The sequence below is a fragment of the Schistocerca piceifrons genome, chromosome X (genome assembly GCF_021461385.2).
Source record: "Schistocerca piceifrons isolate TAMUIC-IGC-003096 chromosome X, iqSchPice1.1, whole genome shotgun sequence".
Lineage (NCBI taxonomy): Eukaryota > Metazoa > Arthropoda > Insecta > Orthoptera > Acrididae > Schistocerca > Schistocerca piceifrons.
In genome coordinates, this window is record NC_060149.1 from 406930001 (window position 1) to 406956346 (window position 26346).

At 39.8% G+C, this 26346-nt stretch overlaps 1 protein-coding gene across 1 annotated transcript in view; it reads right to left on the bottom strand.

Moving 5' to 3' along the window:
- The window catches only part of LOC124723182 (protein MON2 homolog), a gene marked incomplete in the record, with an annotated part of 216575 nt that extends 192055 nt beyond the window's left edge, over positions 1-24520 (bottom strand). The window contains 2 exon segments of the mRNA XM_047248376.1: positions 5879-6010; positions 24207-24520. Coding sequence (XP_047104332.1) covers positions 5879-6010; positions 24207-24326 — 252 coding nt within the window.
- Positions 24521-26346: the final 1826 nt, after the last annotated feature.

Consider the following 26346-nt stretch of genomic DNA (forward strand, 5'->3'; position numbering starts at 1 on the left):
ACGGATCCCACAATGATGAGCAATACTCAAGTATAGGTCGAACGAGTGTATCTAATATTTTCTGGGTCTCATGAACAAATAAAGCGAGTTGGGTCTCACACGATCTCTGTTTCCGGAATCCATGTTGATTCCTACATAGTAGATTCTGGGTTTCCAAAAACGACATGATACTCGAGCAAAAAACATGTTCTAAAATTCTACAACAGATCGACGTCAGAGATATAGGTCTATAGTTTTGCGCATCTGCTCGACGACCCTTCTTGAAGGCTGCGACTACCTGTGGTCTTTTCCAATCATTTGGAACCTTCTGTTCCTCTAGAGACTTGCAGTACACGGCTGTTAGAAGGGGGGCCAGTTCTTTCGCGTACTCTGTGTAGAATCAAATTGGTATCCCATCAGGTCCAGTGGACTTTCCTCTGTTGAGTGATTCCAGTTGCTTTTCTATTCCTTGGACACTTATTTCGATGTCAGCCATTTTTTCGTTTGTGCGAGGATTTAGAGAAGGAACTGCAGTGCGGTCTTCCTCTGTGAAACAGCTTTGGAAAAAGGTGTTTAGTATTTCAGCTTTACGCGTGTCATCCTCTGTTTCAATGTCATCATCATCTCGGAGTGTTTGGATATGCTGTTTCGAGCCACTTACTGATTTAACGTAAGACCAGAACTTCCTAGGATTTTCTGTCAACTCGGTACATAGAATTTTACTTTCGAATTCACTGAACGCTTCATGCATAGTCCTCCTTACGCTAACTTTGACATTGTTTAGCTTCTGTTTGTCTGAGAGGTTTTGGCTGCGTTTAAACTTGGAGTGAAGCTCTCTTTGCTTTCGCAGTAGTTTCCTAACTTTGTTGTTGTACCACGGTGGGTTTTTCCCGTCCCTCACAGTTTTACTCGGCACGTACCTGTCTAAAATGCATTTTACGATTGCCTTGAACTTTTTCCATAAACACTCAACATTGTCAGTGTCGGAACAGAAATTTTCTGTTTTGATCTGTTAAGTAGTCTGAAATCTGCCTTCTATTACTCTTGCTAAAAAGATAAACCTTCCTCCCTTTCTTCATATTCCTATTAACTTCCATATTCAGGGATGCTGCAACGGCCTTATGATCACTGATTCCCTGTACTGCACATACAGAGTCGAAAAGTTCGGGTCTGTTTGTTATCAGTCGGTCCAAGATGTTATCTCCACGAGTTGGTTCTCTGTTTAATTGCTCGAGGTAATTTTCAGATAGTGCACTCAGTATAATGTCACTCGATGCTCTGTCCCTACCACCCGTCCTAAACATCTGAGTGTCCCAGTCTATATCTGGTAAATTGAAATCTCCACCTAAGACTATAACATGCTGAGAAAATTTATGTGAAATGTATTCCAAATTTCCTCTCAGTTGTTCTCCCACTAACGCTGCTGAGTTGGGAGGTCGGTAAAAGGAGCCAATTATTAACCTAGCTCGGTTGTTGAGTGTAACCTCCACCCATAATAATTCACAGGAACTATCCACTTCTACTTCACTACAGGATAAACTACTACTAACAGCGACGAACACTCCACCACCGGTTGCATGCAATCTATCCTTTCTAAACACCGTCTGTACCTTTGTAAAAATTTCGGCAGAATTTATCTCTGGCTTCAGCCAGCTTTCTGTACCTATAACGATTTCAGCTTTGGTGCTTTCTATCAGCGCTTGAAGTTCCTGTACTTTACCAACGCAGCTTCGACAGAGTATAGTGTGGAAACATCTGGGTGTGAAAAAGTTCCATTCAACGCCATCTGTTTGGAAAGTGATGTTACAGGCCTTCTGGGATAGCCATGGACCACTCCTGCTGGATTTCATGCCACAAGATGCAGCCATGTATGCCCATGCCGAAAGTTATTGTTTCACACTGTCATGTCTGAGGGCTGCTATCTGCTGAAGGCACCGAAGGATTCTTGATGTGGACAATGTGACACTGCTCCACAACAATGTGAGACCACATGTGGCAGTAGGAACAGCCGAAAAGCTCCAGTAATTTCACTGGGTGATTCTAGACCACCCACCACACAGTCCAGACCTCAGCCCTGGTGATTTCCATGTTTTTGGAATGCTGAAGAAGCTCCTTGCAGTACACGGCTGTTAGAAGGGGGGCCAGTTCTTTCGCGTACTCTGTGTAGAATCAAATTGGTATCCCATCAGGTCCAGTGGACTTTCCTCTGTTGAGTGATTCCAGTTGCTTTTCTATTCCTTGGACACTTATTTCGATGTCAGCCATTTTTTCGTTTGTGCGAGGATTTAGAGAAGGAACTGCAGTGCGGTCTTCCTCTGTGAAACAGCTTTGGAAAAAGGTGTTTAGTATTTCAGCTTTACGCGTGTCATCCTCTGTTTCAATGTCATCATCATCTCGGAGTGTTTGGATATGCTGTTTCGAGCCACTTACTGATTTAACGTAAGACCAGAACTTCCTAGGATTTTCTGTCAACTCGGTACATAGAATTTTACTTTCGAATTCACTGAACGCTTCATGCATAGTCCTCCTTACGCTAACTTTGACATTGTTTAGCTTCTGTTTGTCTGAGAGGTTTTGGCTGCGTTTAAACTTGGAGTGAAGCTCTCTTTGCTTTCGCAGTAGTTTCCTAACTTTGTTGTTGTACCACGGTGGGTTTTTCCCGTCCCTCACAGTTTTACTCGGCACGTACCTGTCTAAAATGCATTTTACGATTGCCTTGAACTTTTTCCATAAACACTCAACATTGTCAGTGTCGGAACAGAAATTTTCTGTTTTGATCTGTTAAGTAGTCTGAAATCTGCCTTCTATTACTCTTGCTAAAAAGATAAACCTTCCTCCCTTTCTTCATATTCCTATTAACTTCCATATTCAGGGATGCTGCAACGGCCTTATGATCACTGATTCCCTGTACTGCACATACAGAGTCGAAAAGTTCGGGTCTGTTTGTTATCAGTCGGTCCAAGATGTTATCTCCACGAGTTGGTTCTCTGTTTAATTGCTCGAGGTAATTTTCAGATAGTGCACTCAGTATAATGTCACTCGATGCTCTGTCCCTACCACCCGTCCTAAACATCTGAGTGTCCCAGTCTATATCTGGTAAATTGAAATCTCCACCTAAGACTATAACATGCTGAGAAAATTTATGTGAAATGTATTCCAAATTTCCTCTCAGTTGTTCTCCCACTAACGCTGCTGAGTTGGGAGGTCGGTAAAAGGAGCCAATTATTAACCTAGCTCGGTTGTTGAGTGTAACCTCCACCCATAATAATTCACAGGAACTATCCACTTCTACTTCACTACAGGATAAACTACTACTAACAGCGACGAACACTCCACCACCGGTTGCATGCAATCTATCCTTTCTAAACACCGTCTGTACCTTTGTAAAAATTTCGGCAGAATTTATCTCTGGCTTCAGCCAGCTTTCTGTACCTATAACGATTTCAGCTTTGGTGCTTTCTATCAGCGCTTGAAGTTCCTGTACTTTACCAACGCAGCTTCGACAGAGTATAGTGTGGAAACATCTGGGTGTGAAAAAGTTCCATTCAACGCCATCTGTTTGGAAAGTGATGTTACAGGCCTTCTGGGATAGCCATGGACCACTCCTGCTGGATTTCATGCCACAAGATGCAGCCATGTATGCCCATGCCGAAAGTTATTGTTTCACACTGTCATGTCTGAGGGCTGCTATCTGCTGAAGGCACCGAAGGATTCTTGATGTGGACAATGTGACACTGCTCCACAACAATGTGAGACCACATGTGGCAGTAGGAACAGCCGAAAAGCTCCAGTAATTTCACTGGGTGATTCTAGACCACCCACCACACAGTCCAGACCTCAGCCCTGGTGATTTCCATGTTTTTGGAATGCTGAAGAAGCTCCTGGCAGGATAGCAATTCATAAGTAATGATGAAGCCACAACAGCAATCCGTTGGTGGTTCCACAGTCAGCCAAACGAATTCTACCACAGGAGCAGCTCGAATTTAGTGCTGCAACGGGACAAATGTGTGACCCGGTGTGTGGCTGAGGGTAAAAAATAGTGTAAGGTACGCAGAACAGGATGTATATTTGTCATTACCTGTATGTACCTTAGTTTGGCTACTAAGAAATATGGGTAAAGACTTTCTGATTTGCCCTCGTATAATAACAGGCTGCAATAAGCTAAATTAATAGCATAAAACATTAGGGGTTTTTGTTTTGAATGTCTACCACACCCTGCATATCTGTCTGACCTAACCCAAGAGAGCGCAATGTTTGAAAACCTCATAATTATCTCAAAAGGGTGACTGAATAATTATGCAGTAAATCTGAAGTTTTTTCCTTCAGACATTAAACTCCGAATTAATTAAATGACGACAAGTTTGCATTGTTTACAACAGTGACTATGTTGAAAAGTGACTGCCTTTGAATAATGTTACACTGACACCATGAAAAAAAATATTGTTGCACATCAGTAGTTATAATAATAGGTTTACAATAAAATCTGTTGGCTTTTAAGGTGAATACAAAAAGAAAGAGAACAAAAGAACTATCACATATCACTTAACAAAATCATATTCAGTATCACTAACTTTTAACAAAACTGTGAAACAAATACCATCACAAGAAAACAGTAAAAATTTAGAGCTAAAACACACACACACTATTCCCGAGCATTGGAGCTCCAGTGCCTGGAGGCTGTGGCCACGTGTATGCGAGTTGTGCTTGTGTAAATGTATATGTGTTTTCTATTTTGGAAAAAGGACTTTGTCCAAGAGATTAATTATTTTAGCAGTCTTTCATTGTTCCTGTCTGCAAGGTAACAGGTCTAGTATGTGATGAGTAGCAACCTATCCCTTCCCTAGTGTTGTTATTCCATCCTCATTTCCCATTGTTTAACATACAGCATTTAAATGATACAGCAGTAAACATAGAAGTCCTAACATCCCAAAAAATATACTCTGTATATATTAAAATGATCTATGCACCACAAACTGGGTTGACTGGTGTTAATGGACTAAACAGAGAGGCACTTACTTGAGAGAGTGTTCACCTGTAGTTAGTGACATCAGCTAGAAATTTGATTGAATTGTGACAGTATACAGGAGTGGTAAAATCAATGCACTAAAAGCATTATTGATGCCAGAGATGAGAAATAATTTAAAGAGAGGTAAAAGTATATAGGTTGTGCCGGAATGCAGATGAAGGCTCCCCCGGAGTTCACCTGTTGGAAGCTAAACCTCACCACCCCACCAACCCCGGTACTCAGCCTGACCTGACCAAATTCCCCAAGGTATTCATTGTTTCGCTCAACATGCGGAGCATTTGTGGGTGTGGTCAGAATTGCCCTCTGCAAATGGTACCAAAGTAAACAGTGCAGGTGATTCTGTGACTTCTGTAAACAACGACTGACTACCTCATGTTTATTGTTAGTACAGACATTATAGCTGAATGCTGAGGAAGATCTCTAGCTTCATGTATAGCAATCACAGAATGGTGGATACTACATATCCAATGGCACTGTAGAATGTGACGGTATGTATGACCTATCTGTTTACCATAGCCAGGAAGCTTTATGAGATATAGATACCGTTCCTTAGTCTGCAAGAGCCCAGAATTGTCATCACGACATTTGGAATGTGCTAGGAAGAAACCTACTCTAGCATTAACCACCACCAGGTACTGCACAATACAGGAATGTTGCTGCAGTAAAGAAAGGTTAAATGAGCCTCAGGACATCTCGTGGAATCTTCATACCTAAGCTGATATCACATTGCTAGTAACAATTGACTAGTAAACTTGAGACTAATACGCTCCACATTATCAAGTGTGTTGCCTGAAATGGCTGACAAATATATTTATAAAATACATAAATTTGAACAGAGAGAATGAGAGGAAAAACAACACTAAAGACACCTACCTTCACAATCTTTGGGTCCTTGGTCTCACATCCCTGAACCAGTGGATAGAGTATTTGGTTCACGACATAGTAAACTGGTGTCTGAGGATGTGCTGCAGCATTACGGAGCTTTGCAATGCCTTCTTCACATGACTGTAACAGACATGTTGTTCTTATTACGTGTTTTCCATACAAACAGTATTTAATACCAATACATAATACAAATAAATATTACAATTAATTTCAATTACATAAAAGATTAAAATTCTCATAATTCCAAATTAAAAAAAACAGGGGCAGAAAATGTGACATTTCTTGCACATAGTCCCCAATTATAAAAACAGAATGTAGTCTGAACCTACAGGTCATGGACATTCTAGCCCTAATTGATCTGGTCCTGGTATTTCTCTCTTTGTAATTTACATTTCTGCTTACTTTCCCTTCACATCCACAGTTATTTATAACAATTAACATACAGAAGGCAGCTCACAAGAATACCTGTGAGGGATGAGTTTGGGAGCAATGCCATAATACTTTCCCTATCTCCATTCCATTCTGCAATTGGTGAAGGAATGTATCACTGGCTGTGAAAAAAAAAAAATACTGCCTTACTACTGTATCCATTGTCAATGTTAGGTTTCATAGTGCACCATTTGTGGTCTACGATTTCCCCTTATTCTTTATTTGCAGCACCAGTGCCAAAGATAAATATTCTAGTAAAATGTGTATGCAGACATCACACTTCCACGGTAATCAGGAAACAGATGAGAACACTACACTGTTGGTAGTTTTTGAACTTAATGAAATGTTTATCAAGTAAAAAAAATTATATTACGCAATTGCATAAACACTACCAGTATCAAACTATTTGTACAGAATCTACTGAATCCATGCACAGGCACATTAATAATATAACTTATTCCATTCCATAAGTATTAGAACAAAGAAGGAGTAAGAATTTAATATATCTATGTTGCTCAAACCTCACCAATTCCGTCGCAATGTTGATGTAATTGTCTTCACGAAAATGTTTCCAAAATGATGTGTACTATTCTACTCTAGACCACATCGCAATGCCTGCCTGACTCACTGGTGCATTCTTGTCACACCACATTCTTCTTAGAAGTGGGCAGTAGTCCCTTAATTCTACATCCCTCTAAAACCCAGCAGGTGTCACTGATTCAATAAATATTCTCATTTTAATTACTTTTTTGAGATTATTTCTCCTCCTCTTCAGTTCTGACTTTGCACATCACAAGGAAGAAAAACATTTAATCAACATCTGAGGTGCTGATAACTATCAGTACGTAACGAATAAATACACACATTCTTCAAACAAAATCTGACTATCACAGGATATTAAGTGTAAGAAAACTTACAGCGTAATCACCAACAGCTTGGTGAAATTTGCAAAGTTGGAATCCAGTCTCCTGAACACACACTGAAAAGACTATGAAGTTTACAGAATTCAAATGTCTAGAGTAGGTGGCAGTCTACTGTCTCCTCTAAGACCTTCCATGAGCAGTATATGGAATGAACAATTTTATAACTGCTGTAGTGTGTATAGTTTTAGCCCAGTTGCAAATTAGGGATCAAGAATTCCTCCTCCTAAAACTATCAATCTAATTCCATTTTAAAAGTTTACAGTGACTTTTTTCAATTCCTTTTAAGTGCCTCATCATTCATTATTGAATTGGATAGTAACAATAACTGAACAAAAATTGCAAGCTTAGGACAACATTAAATCCAAAGGTCTTCCACTTTTATCAGTGGCAACTGTAAACTATGGTGATGGTAAAATTGACTTTTAACTAACCCGCTCATTTATAGCTTCATGGATGAAAGTAGCTGTAATAGTCACAAAATATTTTTTCACTGTTCACTTTACACCTACATCAGTTCTCACACAGTCACTACTGCTAAACTCCCTCACCAGGGGAAAGAGAACATTTCTCAGTCTAGTACAGAGATGATGTTGACATCAATGACATTATCTTTGTTATGCTGGCACTTACGAATATAAGACTAGTATAAAATTAATCTGTGGAATAACTTTGTGGAATACCATGTCATCTTACAATTCTATATCTTTGACAGCTGACTGCCTACAGAAATACATCCAGAGTTTGTGAAGCTGTATCTGAAATCTGCTAAATTCCTTCTGACACAAACTTGAAGTTCAAATTTCTTTAGCAGACAATCCACATGAAGAATATGTCAAGACTGCAAGCACAGATTAAAACAATGAAAATGTGCAATACAGTACTGGACAATATGTGATGAAAGGTGTACAAAATAGTTGGCAATGTACGCATATCAGAAAACAGAGTATACTACATTTACATGAAGAACTGCTATCACAAACCTTTGTCAGAATGGGTGCCATATATGCTGAATCATGCCCAAAAGCAAATGCATAATAGCCAAGTTTGAGCTGTTTTGAAAAAGATTCAACTGATTTTGAGCAATGATTTGGCACTGTGCATGAAATTTCATGTCATAAGTAAGACCGATTTTGATTACCTGATTATGAGTGCTGTGATAATTTTCCCTGATAACTTCCATTTTAACTTTCATTTAACACAGTTTTTGCATCAAGAATGTCATATATGACTCACTCTGATTATTGTTTTTGTGGAGATGCTAAGCCATTATTTTGCCCGACATGTATTAATTAATCTTGCATAGGTGGATACACAGACTTCAGCTCTCTTAGTTGATGGAAGCTGAAGACAGTTTTCAGAACTGTAACTAAGCTCTTGATACCAATTTTATTTTGTGGTGGAGGGGGAAGTGATACAAATAAGGATCATATAATGTCTATCTACTTAATTTGATGTGATTCATAGTTTTCCTAGATTCTTCTGTGTGAATGTCACACAGCAGCTTTGAATCTTTGTGCTCATGGCACTTGCCTGCATTTTCATTAACACAGCCCATCATCATGACTTGGATACCTTTCTTAACATCTGATGCAGTAAAAAAGGAAAAAAAAATAATCTTGAGTTTGCATTTATTCGGTTAATATAGTGCACTATGTACACACAAGATGTGATCTTAGCAGTTTTTGTAGACCTGCAGTGAGAAAACTTCATTTGAGCTTCATAAGTGATTCCAAAACTTCCACAAGATGGCTGTTCCATACACAGTGTTATAAACCTTCGGAATAATGCTGTATTTTTATCAGAGATAACTTTGGTGTGTAACTCGATCACAATGAGACACACAGCTTTCTTCTTCTTCTTCTCCTCCTCCTCCTCCTCCTCCTCCTCCTCCAACTGCTGGTTCTTTTTCTTTCTCCTTGATTTCCAAAACTTGGTGACCTGAGATGAATTTGTTGTTTCATTGATGCAGAGGTAGTATATCTCATTCACTCAGTTCAAGTACTTAAGTTAAGCCTCTACTCTAATTCATGGGATAAATGTGCAAATACTTTTATGTCAATATAATGTAACCCCCCCCCCCCTCCCACTTGGTTGCACAATGCCTAGTACGCATCAATTTGACACTTTCACCAACAAAATATGGAAATGTGCAGACAAAAATTTCACAGGAAAAATAAAAAAAACACCTTGTAGAAAATCTATAAGGGGCAGTCAAATGAAGATGAGACAGACAGAAAAAAGTAAGTAAACTGTGTATTATTTTAAAAGTAATCACCATAACTGTTGATACATTTATCCCACTATAACACAAGCTTGCAATGCCTATGTGGAAAAATGTCTGAAGTTGCCTATTAAACCACGAGTGTATCCAGGTTTGCACCTGTTCATCTGAAGCAAATCGACAGCCATGAATGCCCAAAAAATATGGAAATTTCACTAGGAGAGATTGAGACTGTAGGGAGGATATGTAAGGACTTCCAAGTGAAACTTCTGAGCAGCATAGTCGAAACAACCTCGGCAACATGTGGGCCCTTACACATCCTCCATACAGTCCCGATTTCTCCCCATGAGATTTCCATAGTTTTGGAGCGCTAAAGAATGGAATTTGTTGCCATCGATTTGCTTCAGCCGGGGAACAATCAAGATTCTGTAGGCAACCACAAAAATTCTTCTATGAAGGCACTGACAGAATTGTATTATAGAGTGATAATTGTATCAACAATTATGGCAATTACTTTTGAAATTATAAACAGTTTACTTACTTTTTCCATCTTTATAATTTTCCTTTTGACTGCTCTTTATATGAGATCACTCAAACTGCCTATCAATATGCACACTGAAATGAGTAGAAAACTGAATCAATAACTTTACTAAGACTTTCATCTCTTGGCATGTGTAACACCACTAAAGTTATGAGACTTTCTATGTATTCTTAAAACAAGCTGGAGTATCACTCATGATTGCTTAATGTATCCCACAGAAAATGTTACCTGTGTCATAACTTAAGTAAACCATTAACCATTACTATAGGAGATGAAAAAGTTCATTCCACTCAGCTAAACACCTGGCTAGAGCCTGGATTTTAAGTAATATCAAATTAAAAAACATGTACACAAATAAGCAACCGAAACTGGTGAAATTTCTAAATAAATATGTAATGAGACAATTATATGTACAATCCCAATTTTTGTCTGGAAAATATAAGTTCACATGTAGGCTAGTCAAATATCTATGTGAATTCTTAATCGGTAGTTCTGCTACAAAGTATTGAAGCACAAGTGCCTCTTATTCAAGGATTTAAGTCACAATGGAACAGGATGCACAATTAATTATAATATACTTTTCCAAATGTTCTGTCTGACAGTATGTTTTATGATGAGAGAAAGATCACTCAACTTTGCAAGATGTCTATGGTGTGTATTTATGTGGAGAGATTGTACTAGGAATAATATTCTCAGAGGGTTCTACAATTTTATCATTAAATAACTGAGATAAAACCCACAAGATTTGAGTACCCAGGGTTCTTATTCAGCACACACTGCAGTTTACTGGAAACTGCAACACCCACTTCACCTGATACAACACTGACCTTCTGAACTGCAGCTTCCATTATTCCCACAGCCTCTTGGAGAGGCAAATTGAAGTGTCTGGTTTCTTGATACTGTTGGGAATCCAGTTAAAGTGGTTTGCGATCTACGAAACTGAACTGAGGACATTAGAATTGTTGAATGCTGACAAGGATTCACTCAGAGACACTGCAGGATCACAAGAAACGTTCTGCATCATTGACTTCATATGGGCAATGGGTTACTACAGAAAAACACAGCTGAATGCATGTTGTCCACCCTGTTATCACTGGCTCTGGAGGCAGAGGTACATCATGGAGCTGCTGATTGTAGCATGGTACATGAGGAGGACATTTCAAGAAAACCTCCCTTGTTGCTCGTATCAGGGTATTTACTTCTGGAAATTTGTGCGTCTCTGTCCCTGCCACTCATTGCAATACATGAGTTGCACATGTAAAATGCATTAAGCTGAGATAAAATACATTAAGCAATTTCCTCACTTTGAACATGCGTGGAGCTGTATCTGTACATCAACAGGACCATCTCTTCTTTCATACCATCTGGCCAAAGTACCTAAGTCCATAATTAATGAAGCTAGCAATTGTTGAACTATTTGTTGCCTTAAAAGGTTTACAGTATATTAAACAGGGTTTAGATGCAGCCTCAGAGTCCAACTTGCCCACAGATTAGCAGTGAAGCAACCTATAACATATGTCATCTCACCAGCAGAAATCCATATATGTAATTTGCCAATGTCCAGGTAATTCTTCCTGAGAGTGAACTGATCAAGAATATTGAAGTTGCAGTAATTCTGTAAGAAATGTTAAATTAAGATACCTGAAGTTTGTTCCAGGATATGTTCCCTGCAACCAATGTAAAACACAGATGAAACTTCGTGGCAGATTAAAACTGTGTGCCGAAGCAAGAATCGAACTTGAGACCCGTACCTTTTGCAGGCATGTGTACTCTACCAACTGTGCTACCCAAGCACAACTCATGATCCATCCTTACTTCTGCCAGTACCTCGTCTCCTACCTCCCAAACTTCACTGAAGCTCTCCTGGGAACCTTGCAGAACTAGCACTTGCAATATCCTTTCTTCCAGGAGTGCTAGCTCTACAAGGGTTGCAGGAGAGCTTCTGTGAAGTTTGGAAGGTATGCAAAAGACAAAGGTGCCAAGTTCAAGTCTCGGTCTGGCACACAGTTTCAATCTGACAGGAAGTACCATATCAGCACACACACTGCTGCAGAGTGAAAATTTCATTTTCAAAACACAGTTCTTTGTAAAATTCGTTATTAGATGATATACGCTGTCACTGCAACTAAGTAAGAAGAACCCGTTTCTTTGAAGAAATCCATTGTTTATTCCTAATATGCAGACTGCTTTGTAATTGTTGTTCAGTTTGAGATTTCATTGTACATCCTTCACATTTATCATAAATTTGGCAAAGGACTATTTTACCATCAGTGGTTAAAGCTGTGTCAAAAGAAACCCACGTTTTTAGTTTTGGTGACAATGAAGACACAACCGGAGCCATGGTTAACTTAAATGCAACTGATTGTTACACTCTGTGAAACATTTGAGAACAATAAAGAAAAGTGTTAAAAACAAGTCACTGTTGTTTGGGGACTAGTGCAGCAGGGGATACAACCCGTCGGCTTTGGACAATGACGTCACAAGTGGCCAATCGAGAAGAGATTCTTCTTAGTGTTGTAGCTCCCTTCAGTGGCTGATAAGTGTTTTTTGGCTTTTAAAAAAAAAAAAAAAATCTCACGAGATAGAATAAACAGATCCACTTTATTAAGCAATCAGTAAAAAAACGAAACTGAAACATAACAGCAAAAGCGAAAATGGTAAACTGCTCTCTGGCGACTTGTGACGTCATTGTCCAAAGCCGACGGGTTGTATCCCCTGCTACACTAGACCCGTTGTTTGCATCAAATTTGTGCAATTTAGCTTTGGGTGTAATGAGACTGACAACAGTACGAGAAACACAACAATAAAACTTAGTTTATTTTCCTTTATTGTTCTGTAATGAAAATGCATAATAATTCTTCTACAATATTAAAACACGTAAAACTATGTAATATAATGTAAAAGATATATTATAGCTCAAAATATGTAATTTCAAACTCTGTAAGAAGATTCCTTTTGGTGTAATTTGTTGACTTTTAGTTTTTCTGATAACTACATATAATGAAACAGGATATGTAATTACATAAAATCCAGGCTCCACATATAGCATATATGAGTAATATGTGCATGCACTGCTGGTATGTGAGATTCAAGAATGTGTGTTTGATGCTAGTTTTAACTTCAAAACAAGTACAGGTTGATTGGTTAGTTACCTACATTTCCATAGACGACAATTGTGACCTCTCACTCACACACACACACACACACACACACACACACACACACACACACACACACACACACACACACACAACGATCAAAGATTTATATGGCTTAATACCTCACTCATGTCTGTGCCACTCTACGGCTGAGTAACGGATCTACTATAAATAATTTCTTCTTCTAGTATCATATTTATGAGTGTTACCAAACTCAATAAGAGAATAAATGTAATGTGAGCCTGTTGTTAGTATGGCCACTTGTTTAAAGGGCAGACTGAAGTGATTTTGGAGTGTACACAACATTCCATCCTTCTTACATGATTCTGTGCAACTACTACTTCCTATGCAGAGTTACCACAAAATATGATTTCATAAAACATTTGTGAATGAAAATAAGAAAAATAAGTGGACTTTTTGACAGTTTCATCTCCAAAATCTGTTATTACTAACGGAAAACTGGCAGAGCTTACTCATATGATATGTGACGTGTGATTTCCAATTCAGGTTCTTCTCAATATAACACCCAAACATTTCGAACTTCTGTTTCATTTCTTGATTTACCCTTGTGCGTTATTTCTAGTACTGTGGTTAGGGCTTGTGCAGTGCTGAACTGCATGTTCTGTGTTTTATCTAAATTCAGTGACAGTCCACCTGCAGAAAATCAGTTATTAAGTTCAGGAAAATATTATTTATAACTTCAGATGTTGAAATTACTCCATTAGGTTTGATTCTAACATTTGTCTTGCCAGTAAAAATAACTATTTCTGCTTCTTGGATATATAATAGAACAAAAGTGGACCCAATATCAATCCCCATGGTGCACCTGTTTTGCTTATTTCCCATTCTGAAGATGCAGTTTCATTGTGTAAACTCGCCGAGTTTCTTACTGCATGACTCAGTAACCCTCTTAGTTAGCCGATTAGGGCAAAAACCAGTTATCAGCAAAATCTCTGATGCCATAATATTTAAGCTTCTCTATGAGAATACCGTGAACTGCACAATCTAATGTTTTTGATAAGTAGCAGAAAGTAACGATTGACGATTTGCATATATTTGAAGTACTAGATTTTAGTACTGAGCTCGATATATTGTCAACTCCACACTGAGATTTTGGTTTTGAGGGAATTAATTTCATTCTTAATTTCTTTGGTGGAGCATAGAGTATCTGTGACTTGCCTGCGTGTATGTATGTAGCATTGATTCTTGCATTTATTCTATTTATTTAATTCATGAACTATCAGTGCCCATCATCAGAGCTGCTTCAAGGAAGCGATTATTACATGCATGGCTACTACCCTACTTATATATGAAAAGATCAACAGATACACAGTGTACAGAATATGTATTTAACATACCTATAAGAAAATATGTTGACAGGAAACTGCAAAGGCAATACTTCTTAGAAATGATAATGTAATAAAAACGTCAGTCAACAAATCAAAATCTGTATAGGACACTGTAAAAAGTGGAACACTGAAGATAAATGAAGTGCAGGAAACTACACATACAAAACATGATGATATCAATATTGGCAAAAAGTACCTGCCAAATTATATAGATAATTATTTTACCAATGCTTCCCAAACGCTTAACTTAGGTTTCACAAATCAGGATCAACTTAGGTTACTTCCAACTAGTGAGCATGAATTATTACAGGTGATCAAAAGCCCTAAATGCAAAATGTCATCTGATGTAGGTGAGTATTAGTGTCACTTATAATCCACATCACTTCACAGACTGCAAAGTCCTTGGCTTGCATTGTTAATTTATCATCTACTGAGCGAGTGTTCCCCCAAAGACTAAAAATATTGAATGTGATACCTTTATTCAAGAGCAGTAATAGGTATAAAGTTGAAAATTACTGACCCATTTCCCTCCTCTCGGCGTTCTCTAAAGTAATTGAGAGAGTAATGAAACAACAAATTGCCACAATACGTAGATGGCCACAGCCTATTGAATAATAATCAGCATGACTTTCAAACTGGTAGAAGTACAGAAACAGTCATACAGCATTACACCAACAAAATAGTAAGAAATTAGGTTAACAACAATAGTGATGAAAGAGAAATACCATCAGCCGCACGAGGGCACTGAAAGAATTCAATGGTTACAAGAAAAAAAATTGTGCCACGCTATGAAACCCAGATTTCCCCCTAACACAAGTAGTCACCTTAATCGTTTCAGCTACCTGAGCACAATTCCTGTCCAACCCAAATTCCATACCCGTTGCACACTACATCTGTAGCGTCCGCGCTGTCCAGTTTCCTCACTGCTCACAGCAACTCTGACGATTTCTGCAAGAGGTCGACCTAAGGTGCACCCGCACTGAAGATATCATAAAATGCTGTCACGGCTTAGATACTACTATTATCTGTGTAGTGTGTCTTCTTTTGGACATTTTCAGTCTGATCTCTTGTGGGTCCCTGATGGGGCCACCTGTGAAAGCACCCATGGCATATACCCACTCTTCTGCAAACACTACACAGCTTTGGATGTTGATATGACTACCAACCAGCTGTCTGCCATCATGAACAGCCACCATAAAACTATTGCCATGAACAAAGTTGACCACCTGATGGCACTATATTCTCAAATTCAATGGCTGTTTCACAACCTGAGCCATTTACATCCTTCCCACCACCACCACCAGCTCCTCTGAACTACACTCCTGGAAATGGAAAAAAGAACACATTGACACCGGTGTGTCAGACCCACCATAGTTGCTCCGGACACTGCGAGAGGGCTGTACAAGCAATGATCACACGCACGGCACAGCGGACACACCAGGAACTGCGGTGTTGGCCGCCGAATGGCGCTAGCTGCGCAGCATTTGTGCACCGCCGCCGTCAGTGTCAGCCAGTTTGCCGTGGCATACGGAGCTCCATCGCAGTCTTTAACACTGGTAGCATGCCGCGACAGCGTGGACATGAACCGTATGTGCAGTTGACGGACTTTGAGCGAGGGCTTATAGTGGGCATGCGGGAGGCCGGGTGGACGTACCGCCGAATTGCTCAACACGTGGGGCGTGAGGTCACCACAGTACATCGATGTTGTCGCCAGTGGTCGGCGGAAGGTGCACGTGCCCGCCGACCTGGGACCGGACCACAGCGACGCACGGATGCAGGCCAAGACCGTAGGATCCTACGCAGTGCCGTAGGGGACCGCACCCCCACTTCCCAGCAAATTAGGGACACTGTTGCTCCTGGGGTATCGGCGAGGACCATTCGCAACCGTCTCCATGAAGCTGGGCTACGGTCCCGCACACCGTTAGGCCGTCTTCCGCTCACGCCCCAACATCGTGCAGCCCGCCTCCAGTGGTGTCGCGACAGGCGTGAATGGAGGGACGAATGGAGACGTGTCGTCTTCAGCGATGAGAGTCGCTTCTACCTTGGTGCCAATGATGGTCGTATGCGTGTTTGGCGCCGTGCAGGTGAGCGCCACAATCAGGACTGCATACGACCGAGGCACACAGGGCCAACACCCGGCATCATGGTGTGAGGAGCGATCTCCTACACTGGTCGTACACCACTGGTGATCGTCGAGGGGACACTGAATAGTGCACGGTACATCCAAACCGTCATCGAACCCATCGTTCTACCATTCCTAGACCAGCAAGGGAACTTGCTGTTCCAAAAGGACAATGCACGTCCGCATGTATCCCGTGCCACCCAACGTGCTCTAGAAGGTGTAAGTCAACTACCCTGGCCAGCAAGATCTCCGGATCTGTCCCCCATTGAGCATGTTTGGGACTGGATGAAGCGTCGTCTCACGCGGTCTGCACGTCCAGCGCGAACGCTGGTCCAACTGAGGCGCCAGGTGGAAATGGCATGGCAAGCCGTTCCACAGGACTACATCCAGCATCTCTACGATCGTCTCCATGGGAGAATAGCAGCCTGCATTGCTGCGAAAGGTGGATATACACTGTACTAGTGCCGACATTGTGCATGCTCTGTTGCCTGTGTCTATGTGCCTGTGGTTCTGTCAGTGTGATCATGTGATGTATCTGACCCCAGGAATGTGTCAATAAAGTTTCCCCTTCCTGGGACAATGAATTCACGGTGTTCTTATTTCAATTTCCAGGAGTGTATATAGACAGGAGTTATAATACATCCTCCACTCCACTAATCATCCTGGCCTCAATCTCTGGTAACCGAGTGTCCCCGCATCACCCATCCAACAGTGTCACCTCCTTCTCTCCTGTCGCCCCTTCCCAATTCCTGTCCCCAGGTTGTCTTCAGATTGCACTGCTCCCCACTAGGCCGTGTAATAGTGCATTACATGCTGAGCCCATATACTTGCCACCCCGCCTTCTCAATTTCCAAGTCAGTAAACCGATCTTTTATGTGTGACACTTCATTTATGTGGACCTGTTGTAAGGAAGTTGCTCTCAATAATATATTAAATGTAAAAAACCAAGCTTACCCCTCACACTTGCAATAACAGAGATTTTACCATTGTTGAAGGTGGCCCTCTTATTTTCAGCAGACCTTTCATCCTCCTGTTAAGGTGAAGGCTGAGCCTTATGTATCTCCATCTCCCACTAACAGTACCTGCCACAGCACCAATGTGAAACCCATACAGAGTCAGTAACAACCCAATCAATTCATCCTGGATTGAGTGTGCCACTGAGGTTGCTGCACCTAGCTTTTCCAGGTTCCTACTGATACTGTATTCTTTTTCCTTGGCCTGGTTGTTGCCTGTTCCCAAGTATCATTAGCTGGTCCTCTTCACTCAAATCCCCACTCAGTGCCTCAATATCCCATTCTACCTAGCCAATGCAGACTGGCAATGGCAAGGAAAGCGTTTCTGAAGAAGAGAAATTTGTTAACATCGAGTATTGATTGAAGCGTCAGGAAGTCGTTTCTGAAAGTATTTGTATGGAGTGTAGCCATGTATGGAAGTGAAACATGGACGATAAATAGTTTGGACAAGAAGAGAATAGAAGCTTTTGAAATGTGGTGCTACAGAAGAATGCTGAAGATTAGATGGGTAGATCACATAACTAATGAGGAAGTATTGAATAGGATTGGGGAGAAGAGAAGTTTGTGGCACAACTTGACTAGAAGAAGGGACCGGTTGGTAGGACATGTGTTGAGGCATCAAGGGATCACAATTTAGTATTGGAGGGCAGCGTGGATGGTAAAAATCGTAGAGGGAGACCAAGAGATGAATACACTAAGCAGATACAGAAGGATGTAGGTTGTAGTAGGTACTGGGAGATGAAGAAGCTTACACAAGATAGAGTAGCATGGAGAGCTGCATCAAACCAGCCTCAGGACAGAAGACCACAACAATAACCTAGCCACGGCTTGCCCTAGGATTTACAGATCTTATGACCTGGTACTCTAAGCTTAGTTTTTCCTGCAGCTGTTACCCCTACCATGACTTCTACCAGCAGAAAGATCTTTCTTTTCCTACTCAATTTGTCTATTAAATTCTTATTAATGGTTGCTTGAGCCCTAATTTCTTCTACAGTTGGAGAAGAGTCCTCCCAGCCAACAGGTAACAGGTTATACCTATGCGTTAGCTCAATGATAACTCAACTACCCACATTATTCCCTTGTTGTCCTTTTCTGATTACCTTCTACTACATCTCACTTTCTTTTCCCCTTTCAACTGGCTCAATTAAGTTTTTGCTGCCTCAATCTCTGCTTGATGGTCAGAAATCTTATCCTCTTGTTCTGCTATTCTCCTAACTTTTACATACAATCTACATATCTATGGGAGATCCTCACTGGGAGCCCCTTCTTCTGTGCCACTACTTTTACCTTGGTGAAATCGCAATTCGCATCCCGATTCTAACTCTGAATCGCCTTATACAAACTTTATCATACTCAAACCTGCAATAATACCTGTATATAAGCAACAAAAACTCAAACTCTGATACACAGCCTTTCACATGAAATAGAAACTTAAACAAATGAATCAAGAAATAGTTTGTCATGTGTTTATTGTAAAAAAAAATTAAAACCTGGCTTAATTTTCACTCTTCAATGATCTGTGCACTGATATGAAGTATCTTGAGGTATTAAAACTGTGTGCCAAACCATGACTCAAATCTAGAACCTTCGCCTTTTCAGGCAGGTATTCTACAAATTGAGCTAAGCACACCTGGACAGTAGTGGATCTGCCTGCGAAAGACATAGACTCAGGGTCCCAGTACCAGTCCAGTAAAAAGTTTTAATCAGCCAGGGAGTTTCAAATTTAAATCTGAGAGAGTAGTTTCCCTTCTTACAAACTTTTTACTTTTAAATACTAATGCTACAGGACAAAATTCTGTAATTTACAGTTGGTAGAATGTGTCACCAATGTGATTTCAGTAGACTGTGGCAACAATGTGATTTAACAAAATCTGTGGCATTGTAAACCATTTTGTGGAGGTAACAAATGTCATGAGAGACTTGAAGTGAACAGATAATCTACAATACACTTTTCATCAAAAGATATTATTCAAAGAAATGTCAACACAAGGTCATACATAAGCAACAATCCATTGAATTTTGGGTCTGCAACTGTGCGAATTCCAACTCTTCCACCAACATTTCAGCACTGTATCTTCCAGGTTTCCTCAGTGAGTCTCTTGGCTCACTGTAATGATGACTAGAAGATACACAGCCACAATATCAGTGGAAGCATTAAAATTTACATGGCTGCAAGGGTAAAATTTAAGGGATTATTCATAATGCCATGAAAGGCTGAAACTGCACATCCATAAAAACATCCTTATTTGACAATTGAAATAGGTCATAGAAATTTCTGTTGTGCCTTGCAAACATCAAAATATACACTCAAACAATCCACAAAGTTGCATCGAAGCACATGAACCCATTGTACGAGTTCCATTAACAACGCAGCACCGTAGTTCCCCAAAGGCAGTGAATGGAGGAATATCACAGGTCAGGAATACCAAAAATGGTGCATGTTTCATTCCCTGATATGTATCTATTTGTGATGAGACTGATAAACGGTGCTTTTAGATTTGGAGAGAGCTTGGAAATGCTAAACAATCCTACACTTCTGTGCAAAAAAGTCCAATAAAATGTCAGTAGAATTATGGTGTGGACAGGAATCACCATTTGTGGATACTGGGCCTTCATTGTTATAAGGTAAGTTTCTTAGGTGGTTCAAAGTTCAAAAGACAGTAGCCTCTGATCATTTGATTTGTGGCATGCTGGCACCACTAACAATTCTTTTGTTTAGTAAGAATGAAGGTTTACATCCTCACAGAACTCTGTTGGTAGGCAGGAAGTTCCAACATTATGGAATCACTTTAATGCTACTTTTAATGTGTTACTTGGATTCTAATCACACTGAATATAACTGTAGGTCATCTAAGAGACATGCAGTAGCTAGCCCAGGACCTCACTTGTCTGTTCCAGAGCTGTAAATTTTCATCATTTGGGTAGTGATACATGTTACTTGAAGGTAATCACCACTAACTACAGTGAAAGCATGCCAGGTATGTCTTGACATTGTCTTTGGTTTGTAACAGCATAGGTACTGAAAACATTATACTATGTCATTGTTCACTTACAAAATATTGAATTCAGATTTAATTACAAATATCAGTTACATCAAATTTACTGAAATGAGGTGAACAGAACCAATGGAGATGAAATCAATGAAGGCATCAAGATATGAACTGGTATCAGTAAAACCATTCAGATATGTTGAAGCTGTGATGTAAAGAATATGTTGTAGGGCCTAACAAAAATTTGTACCAGACCTGAAAGCAAACACAGATTTCCTGTTTATTGCAAGCAGTCTGGTCCGTGTACATTTCTGAGCCTGACTGGAACTTTCACTGTCACTGAAGTTTATTTCCATTACTTCCAAATACAAGAGCAAGAGATTCTCCTGTTGGTGTGTGATTATGGCAGCACTGGGAGAGAGAGTTTGCTCAGGATTGTGGCTTATACTACCACAAGGGATATACATAAACTGAATTAAATTCACAGAAATCAACTGAATAGAGTCAATGACATATTTCCTTTTGTCACAAAATATTCATAAATACAAACAGCTCATGTAAACAGTAATGGCAGTGATATATTTCCTGAGAAAATATGTTATTTTTATGAATCAAAACAAACATTCCACATCAAACTGAAGCGTGAAAATATTGATCATGGACCGTATTAACTATCAAGCAAGCTAACATATAGTTGATGTCGTAGGCATATCAGAAGAAAGAGTACAGTACATTTTAAATGAAAAATTTGCTATGAGAATGCTTTAAGTGAGACGTGTCGCACATTTAATGAATGCAAACGAAAAGTGGATACAAAAATGAAAATTTTGTCAAGTTTTGACTCATCTTCAAGAGAATCCAATTGATTCTGTGCATTAAATGTGCTTTTGGATGAAATATACAATACATTAAGCACATTTTGGTGCTCTACTCTAATATGTATTGAACTAACTACTATTCTGTGGATTAAAAAAATATACTGTACATAAAGCATAATTGCTTCAGGTTCAAATTACAGCATATTACCACTGTTCATTAACTGCAAATTTACACTTATAAACTGTACATTAATCAAACCAATGTTTCAAAGAACTAATGGTATAGAGTATTAACTTTCTTTCCCCAAAAGTGAGGAAGGGAAGTATCTCAATTTAAGTTGTGGAATGCAAGACTAGTTGCAAACAATGTATGCAGCGGTACCTAATATTCTTTCCTCAGCGTTTCGAGAATCAGGATTCAATTTCTGATGACTATTTATTGATTTAATGGAACAGAATGGGCCAGAGCAAATTTATCAAAGACACAGCAAATTATGATTTAGAAGTTGGCTACAACAGCAATAACTTCAAATCCCCTTCTAACTGGATCTTCAGAACTGGAAATAAGGACTACAAGAGACTGATATTGGATGTATTCTTGTCCTCGTTGTATACAAATGACCGTCCATCATATATCCAAGTAGCAGAAATAGTTATCTTTACAGTCAGTGCAAGTGTTACAATCAAATCTAGTGGAGTAATTTCAACATTTCAAAACATAAACAACATTTTCTGGAAACATGTCAGTAGCTATCTGCAGATAATTGGGCACTGAACTGGGATAAAAAAAACAAGACATACAGTTCATTGCAGCCCAAGCACTGATCACATTGTAACAAATAATGCACGAGGGTAAATCAGTAAGTGAAACAGAACAGTGATAATGTTTGTGTGTTGATTTTGACAAGAACCTTAATTGGAAGCCACAGCTTATATATCATTTTAAACATTTCAGCTTTGCATCTTTTGTGTTATGGATTCTAAGGGAGTTTGGAGATCAAAATAAGTTAACTTATTTTTCTTATTTTCATTCACTAGTGTCTATGGCAATTCTGATGTATTAAATACCAAAGAAAAAAGCTTTTGTTCCACAGAAGTGTGTATAAGAAGTTTTATATACCCCAGAAAATCTTGTAGCCAGCTCTTTTAAACATTTTGGCACACTGATAACAGGCTGACAGGACATTTACTCCCTTATGGATTTTGTAAACCTTCAACAACAATTTGAAAACTGCAATGAACTTAGTTAAATGTAAATTACTTTGTGCATGTAAAAAAAAAAACAATAATGTATGAGTATTACTGTTGTCATTAACAGAAAGAAAGGAAGGGGGGAGAGGGGGGGGGGAGGGAGGGGGGGAGAGAGAGAGAGAGAGAGAGAGAGAGAGAGAGAGAGAGAGAGAGAGAGAGAGAGAGAGAGAGAGTGTGGGCGGGCGGGTATATCGTTGAGAGAGCAAATGAGGAGTGTAAAACTATCTAACTTTGTATGCTCAATTGTTCCAAGTATGTACAAAAATGAGAGAATAGTACATTTGGGAATACCAAATAAAGAAGTGCATTTGTTATGATACTGGCCTCATGTTCTGGAGGAAGGAGACTCATGCTCTGTCCAACCATCATAATTTAGATTTTCTGTACTTTTGTAACTCACTCCAGCCAAATGCCAGGACAGCACCTTCATCAAAGGCACAGCAAATGACCTATTCTCTACTCACTAAACATACGTGTATATTCAGATGTCTGCATACTGACTGATGTTTCTCAAACACTGCAGGCTACTTCTGTAAATTATACTAACAACAAATAATAGCCTTTGCTAATCCACTGAATGTTAATTCCAGACTACAGATTGGATAGTATATGTATATTAGGAGCAAAAGTATCTGCTTTGAAAAATAAATAAATAAATAAAATAAAAAAACCACAGCTCCCCCAATTACACTTTTTAGATACTGGTTTCAAACACTTCAAAGTCTTTACGTAACTTGACACAGAATAACAACAGTTGTCTGTATACTGTCGAGGACAAGATCTGTTTAACACAAGATACGTGGAATTTATAGGACAAGAGTTGAAATATCCAGGTAAATCATACGAGTTGGTAACGAGGTATTCTTTTACGCCTGTTTTGCTTTTAAACATCCAGTAGTTGAGTCTGCAGTTTTTTCAAATATAATAACCAAAATTACAAAATATTACTATTATTAATTTATTTAACTTATATAAAGCAAGATGATGTTTCGAAAGGTTCAGTTTCCTCAGTGATCTGGCAAGTTTTATTCTCTCTAGGGAAAAAAAAAAGCACAGCGTATAGGTGGGCAAGATGGGCTACTTTTCTGATTTTCTGTGCCAAAAGACATCACTAGCATAAAAAATTAAAATATCATACAAATGTCTTAATTTCTGAGCAAAAGTTCGTATACGATTTAAAAAAAAAAAAAAAAAGAAAGAAAGGAAAACAAAATAAGAAAAGAAAAACTGTTGCGCGGTTGGCGTGTTACGTGGAGGAAAACAGTTTACAAAGCGTTACAACAGAACGGCAATCAAGCGACGATCGTAAACCGACCGGATATTGTTGGATACAATAATGATCTGAAAGCATTCCTGTTGTTTAACGCAAAACAAATATCTAATTAACGCACAAACTGGCGACGCTTTTCTCCGACCGGATTATTAGAGTATAGATACGACTTGCAACGCATCTAAGCGTCATGCACACAACTGAGAAAATACAGAAAAAAACTGTCCTTACCTCCTTAATCTGCGGAAATTTTTTCCTCGTCTCTATTGACAAGTTCTTCAGATCATTTTGCAGACTATCCAAGAACCGTAAAGCTTCCTCGTTCCCAGTTGACAAACTTCCACAAGCCATGTTATGAACAGCTGACGCGTCAGAAATCTTTGGAGCATGACATTTCACTAGACACTGTCTGTCGCACACTTAACACTAATAACACACAGACACAGGTTTTCATTTCGACAGCAAACGCACGTAGTACAACTTCATTTTCGATGACACAAGCCTCAAAAACGCGTCTACAGGTGAGCTGGCACAGATGACATTTGTTCATGTGTTATATTCAGTGATGTGGTTATGATTTGTCAAACGTCTTTGCAAGTCAAAGACATCCTATTCTACTTACCATTGCTCCACCGCGAGGACATGGTAAAGGCACTAACAGAGACTGTAGTGAAGGTTTATCCTTGTGCAGCGATCTGTTTGCGTCAGTCTACCATTCGCCCGTCATCTGTCGTTGTAGAAACGATATTTCAGTGACAAGCGAGACTACGCTCTTCTAACCTCGAAGATTATTTCATTTACTGAGAAATGGAAGGTATTCTGCTAAGATCTGCGTTCTCCACTTGTGTTGAAAAAAAGACAAAATGCAGGAAACAAAATGATCGACCAACATTGCTTACACAGTATTTGCTTAACCGAAGGTAATTGTCGCACACAGATTTACTTAACGAGTTGCAGGGCGAACCCAACAACTGAAGTAATTATTTAGGTGGAGATTTGGAAACGTGTAATTATCTTTTGATTATCATAATCCCTCACATAAGATAGAAAAAAACTTGTATGAGGAAAGCAATTTCTCCACATGAGTGGCTGACAATAACATTAAGCAGTTCAGTTTAGTTTATTACCATCCTTTGCATCACTTGTGTGATACACGAATTGTCGTAATAAAGTACAGCATATGCACAGCACAATTCTGCATATTAATACAATAAATATGAAATTAACATTTTACAATATATTTAAAAAATTCACAATGAATTAATGCATTGGTCTTATTCAAGCTCTCTGTTGGTTAGACATATATGCAGCACACTTTGAGAGACTCATTTATCAAACCATTTACAGTTAAAAGAGTACACAAATAAAATTTACAATGAGAACAGCATGGTTGAATGACAATGAAAAAAATACAATTGTTAGTTAGTGATTCAAGAATTCAAAATATTTGTCAATGTCTTGTTAGTTAGGCAAACATCATAGGTCGTACCACCCACTCCTTCCAGCTCCACGATTTTTACCTCACGATTTGTGGTCGTCCTATCCACCTCACTCCTATCCTGAAATACCTTGCCCTCACCCTCGACTGTCACCTCACTCAGACTCCCCATCTCCTTATGATGCAACACACAGCCCACCATAGACTCTGCTTCCTGAAACTCCTGTCTGGCCGAACATGAGGACTGCATCCTTCCACCATACTTCACACCTACAAATCCTTGATCCGCCGCATCCTTAGCCGAGTCCTTGAACGCCATGCTCTCCACCTCTCCTTCCGTATGCGCCTCCCGTCCCCCACACGGATCCTCTACAGCCTAATCCACTTCCCACATCTTTTCTTTTTTCTCAAACACATCCATACCCTGTACATTGTCCACAGAGTAGATCACCTCCAAGCCCTGGTGTCGTCTATTCTTTCTACCCCAGCCCATTGCCACACCTTTACCATGGTGTCCCGCCCTCTCTCCATCTCCACACCCTCCACCTTCTTTCCCAACGCAACTACCAGCACCTACCGCTCCTGAATGATGAGCTTTGCCCTGATATTTAGCCTTCCTACCAACTCTAACCCCACCTTCCCCCTCTCCCTCCTCAGGAGTCCCTCTCTCCTCCTCATCCCTTCCCATGAGTGGTTGTTTCCTCCCTCCTCTGCCCCCTCCCTTGCCAATGCACCCCTTCTGCGTCTGCACTCCCCCCTGACTTGCCTTACCTCTCCATCTCCCACCCCGCCCGTCTCCTGCCCTCCTTCATTTCATCCCACCCCCTCCAGCTCCCCTCCCCCAGTGCCCCTTCCTCTCCCCTCTTTTTTCCTCCTCTAAGGCTCCCCTCATGAGCAGGTCCCTCCCTGCAGTTTTTATTCTTCATTGTGTGT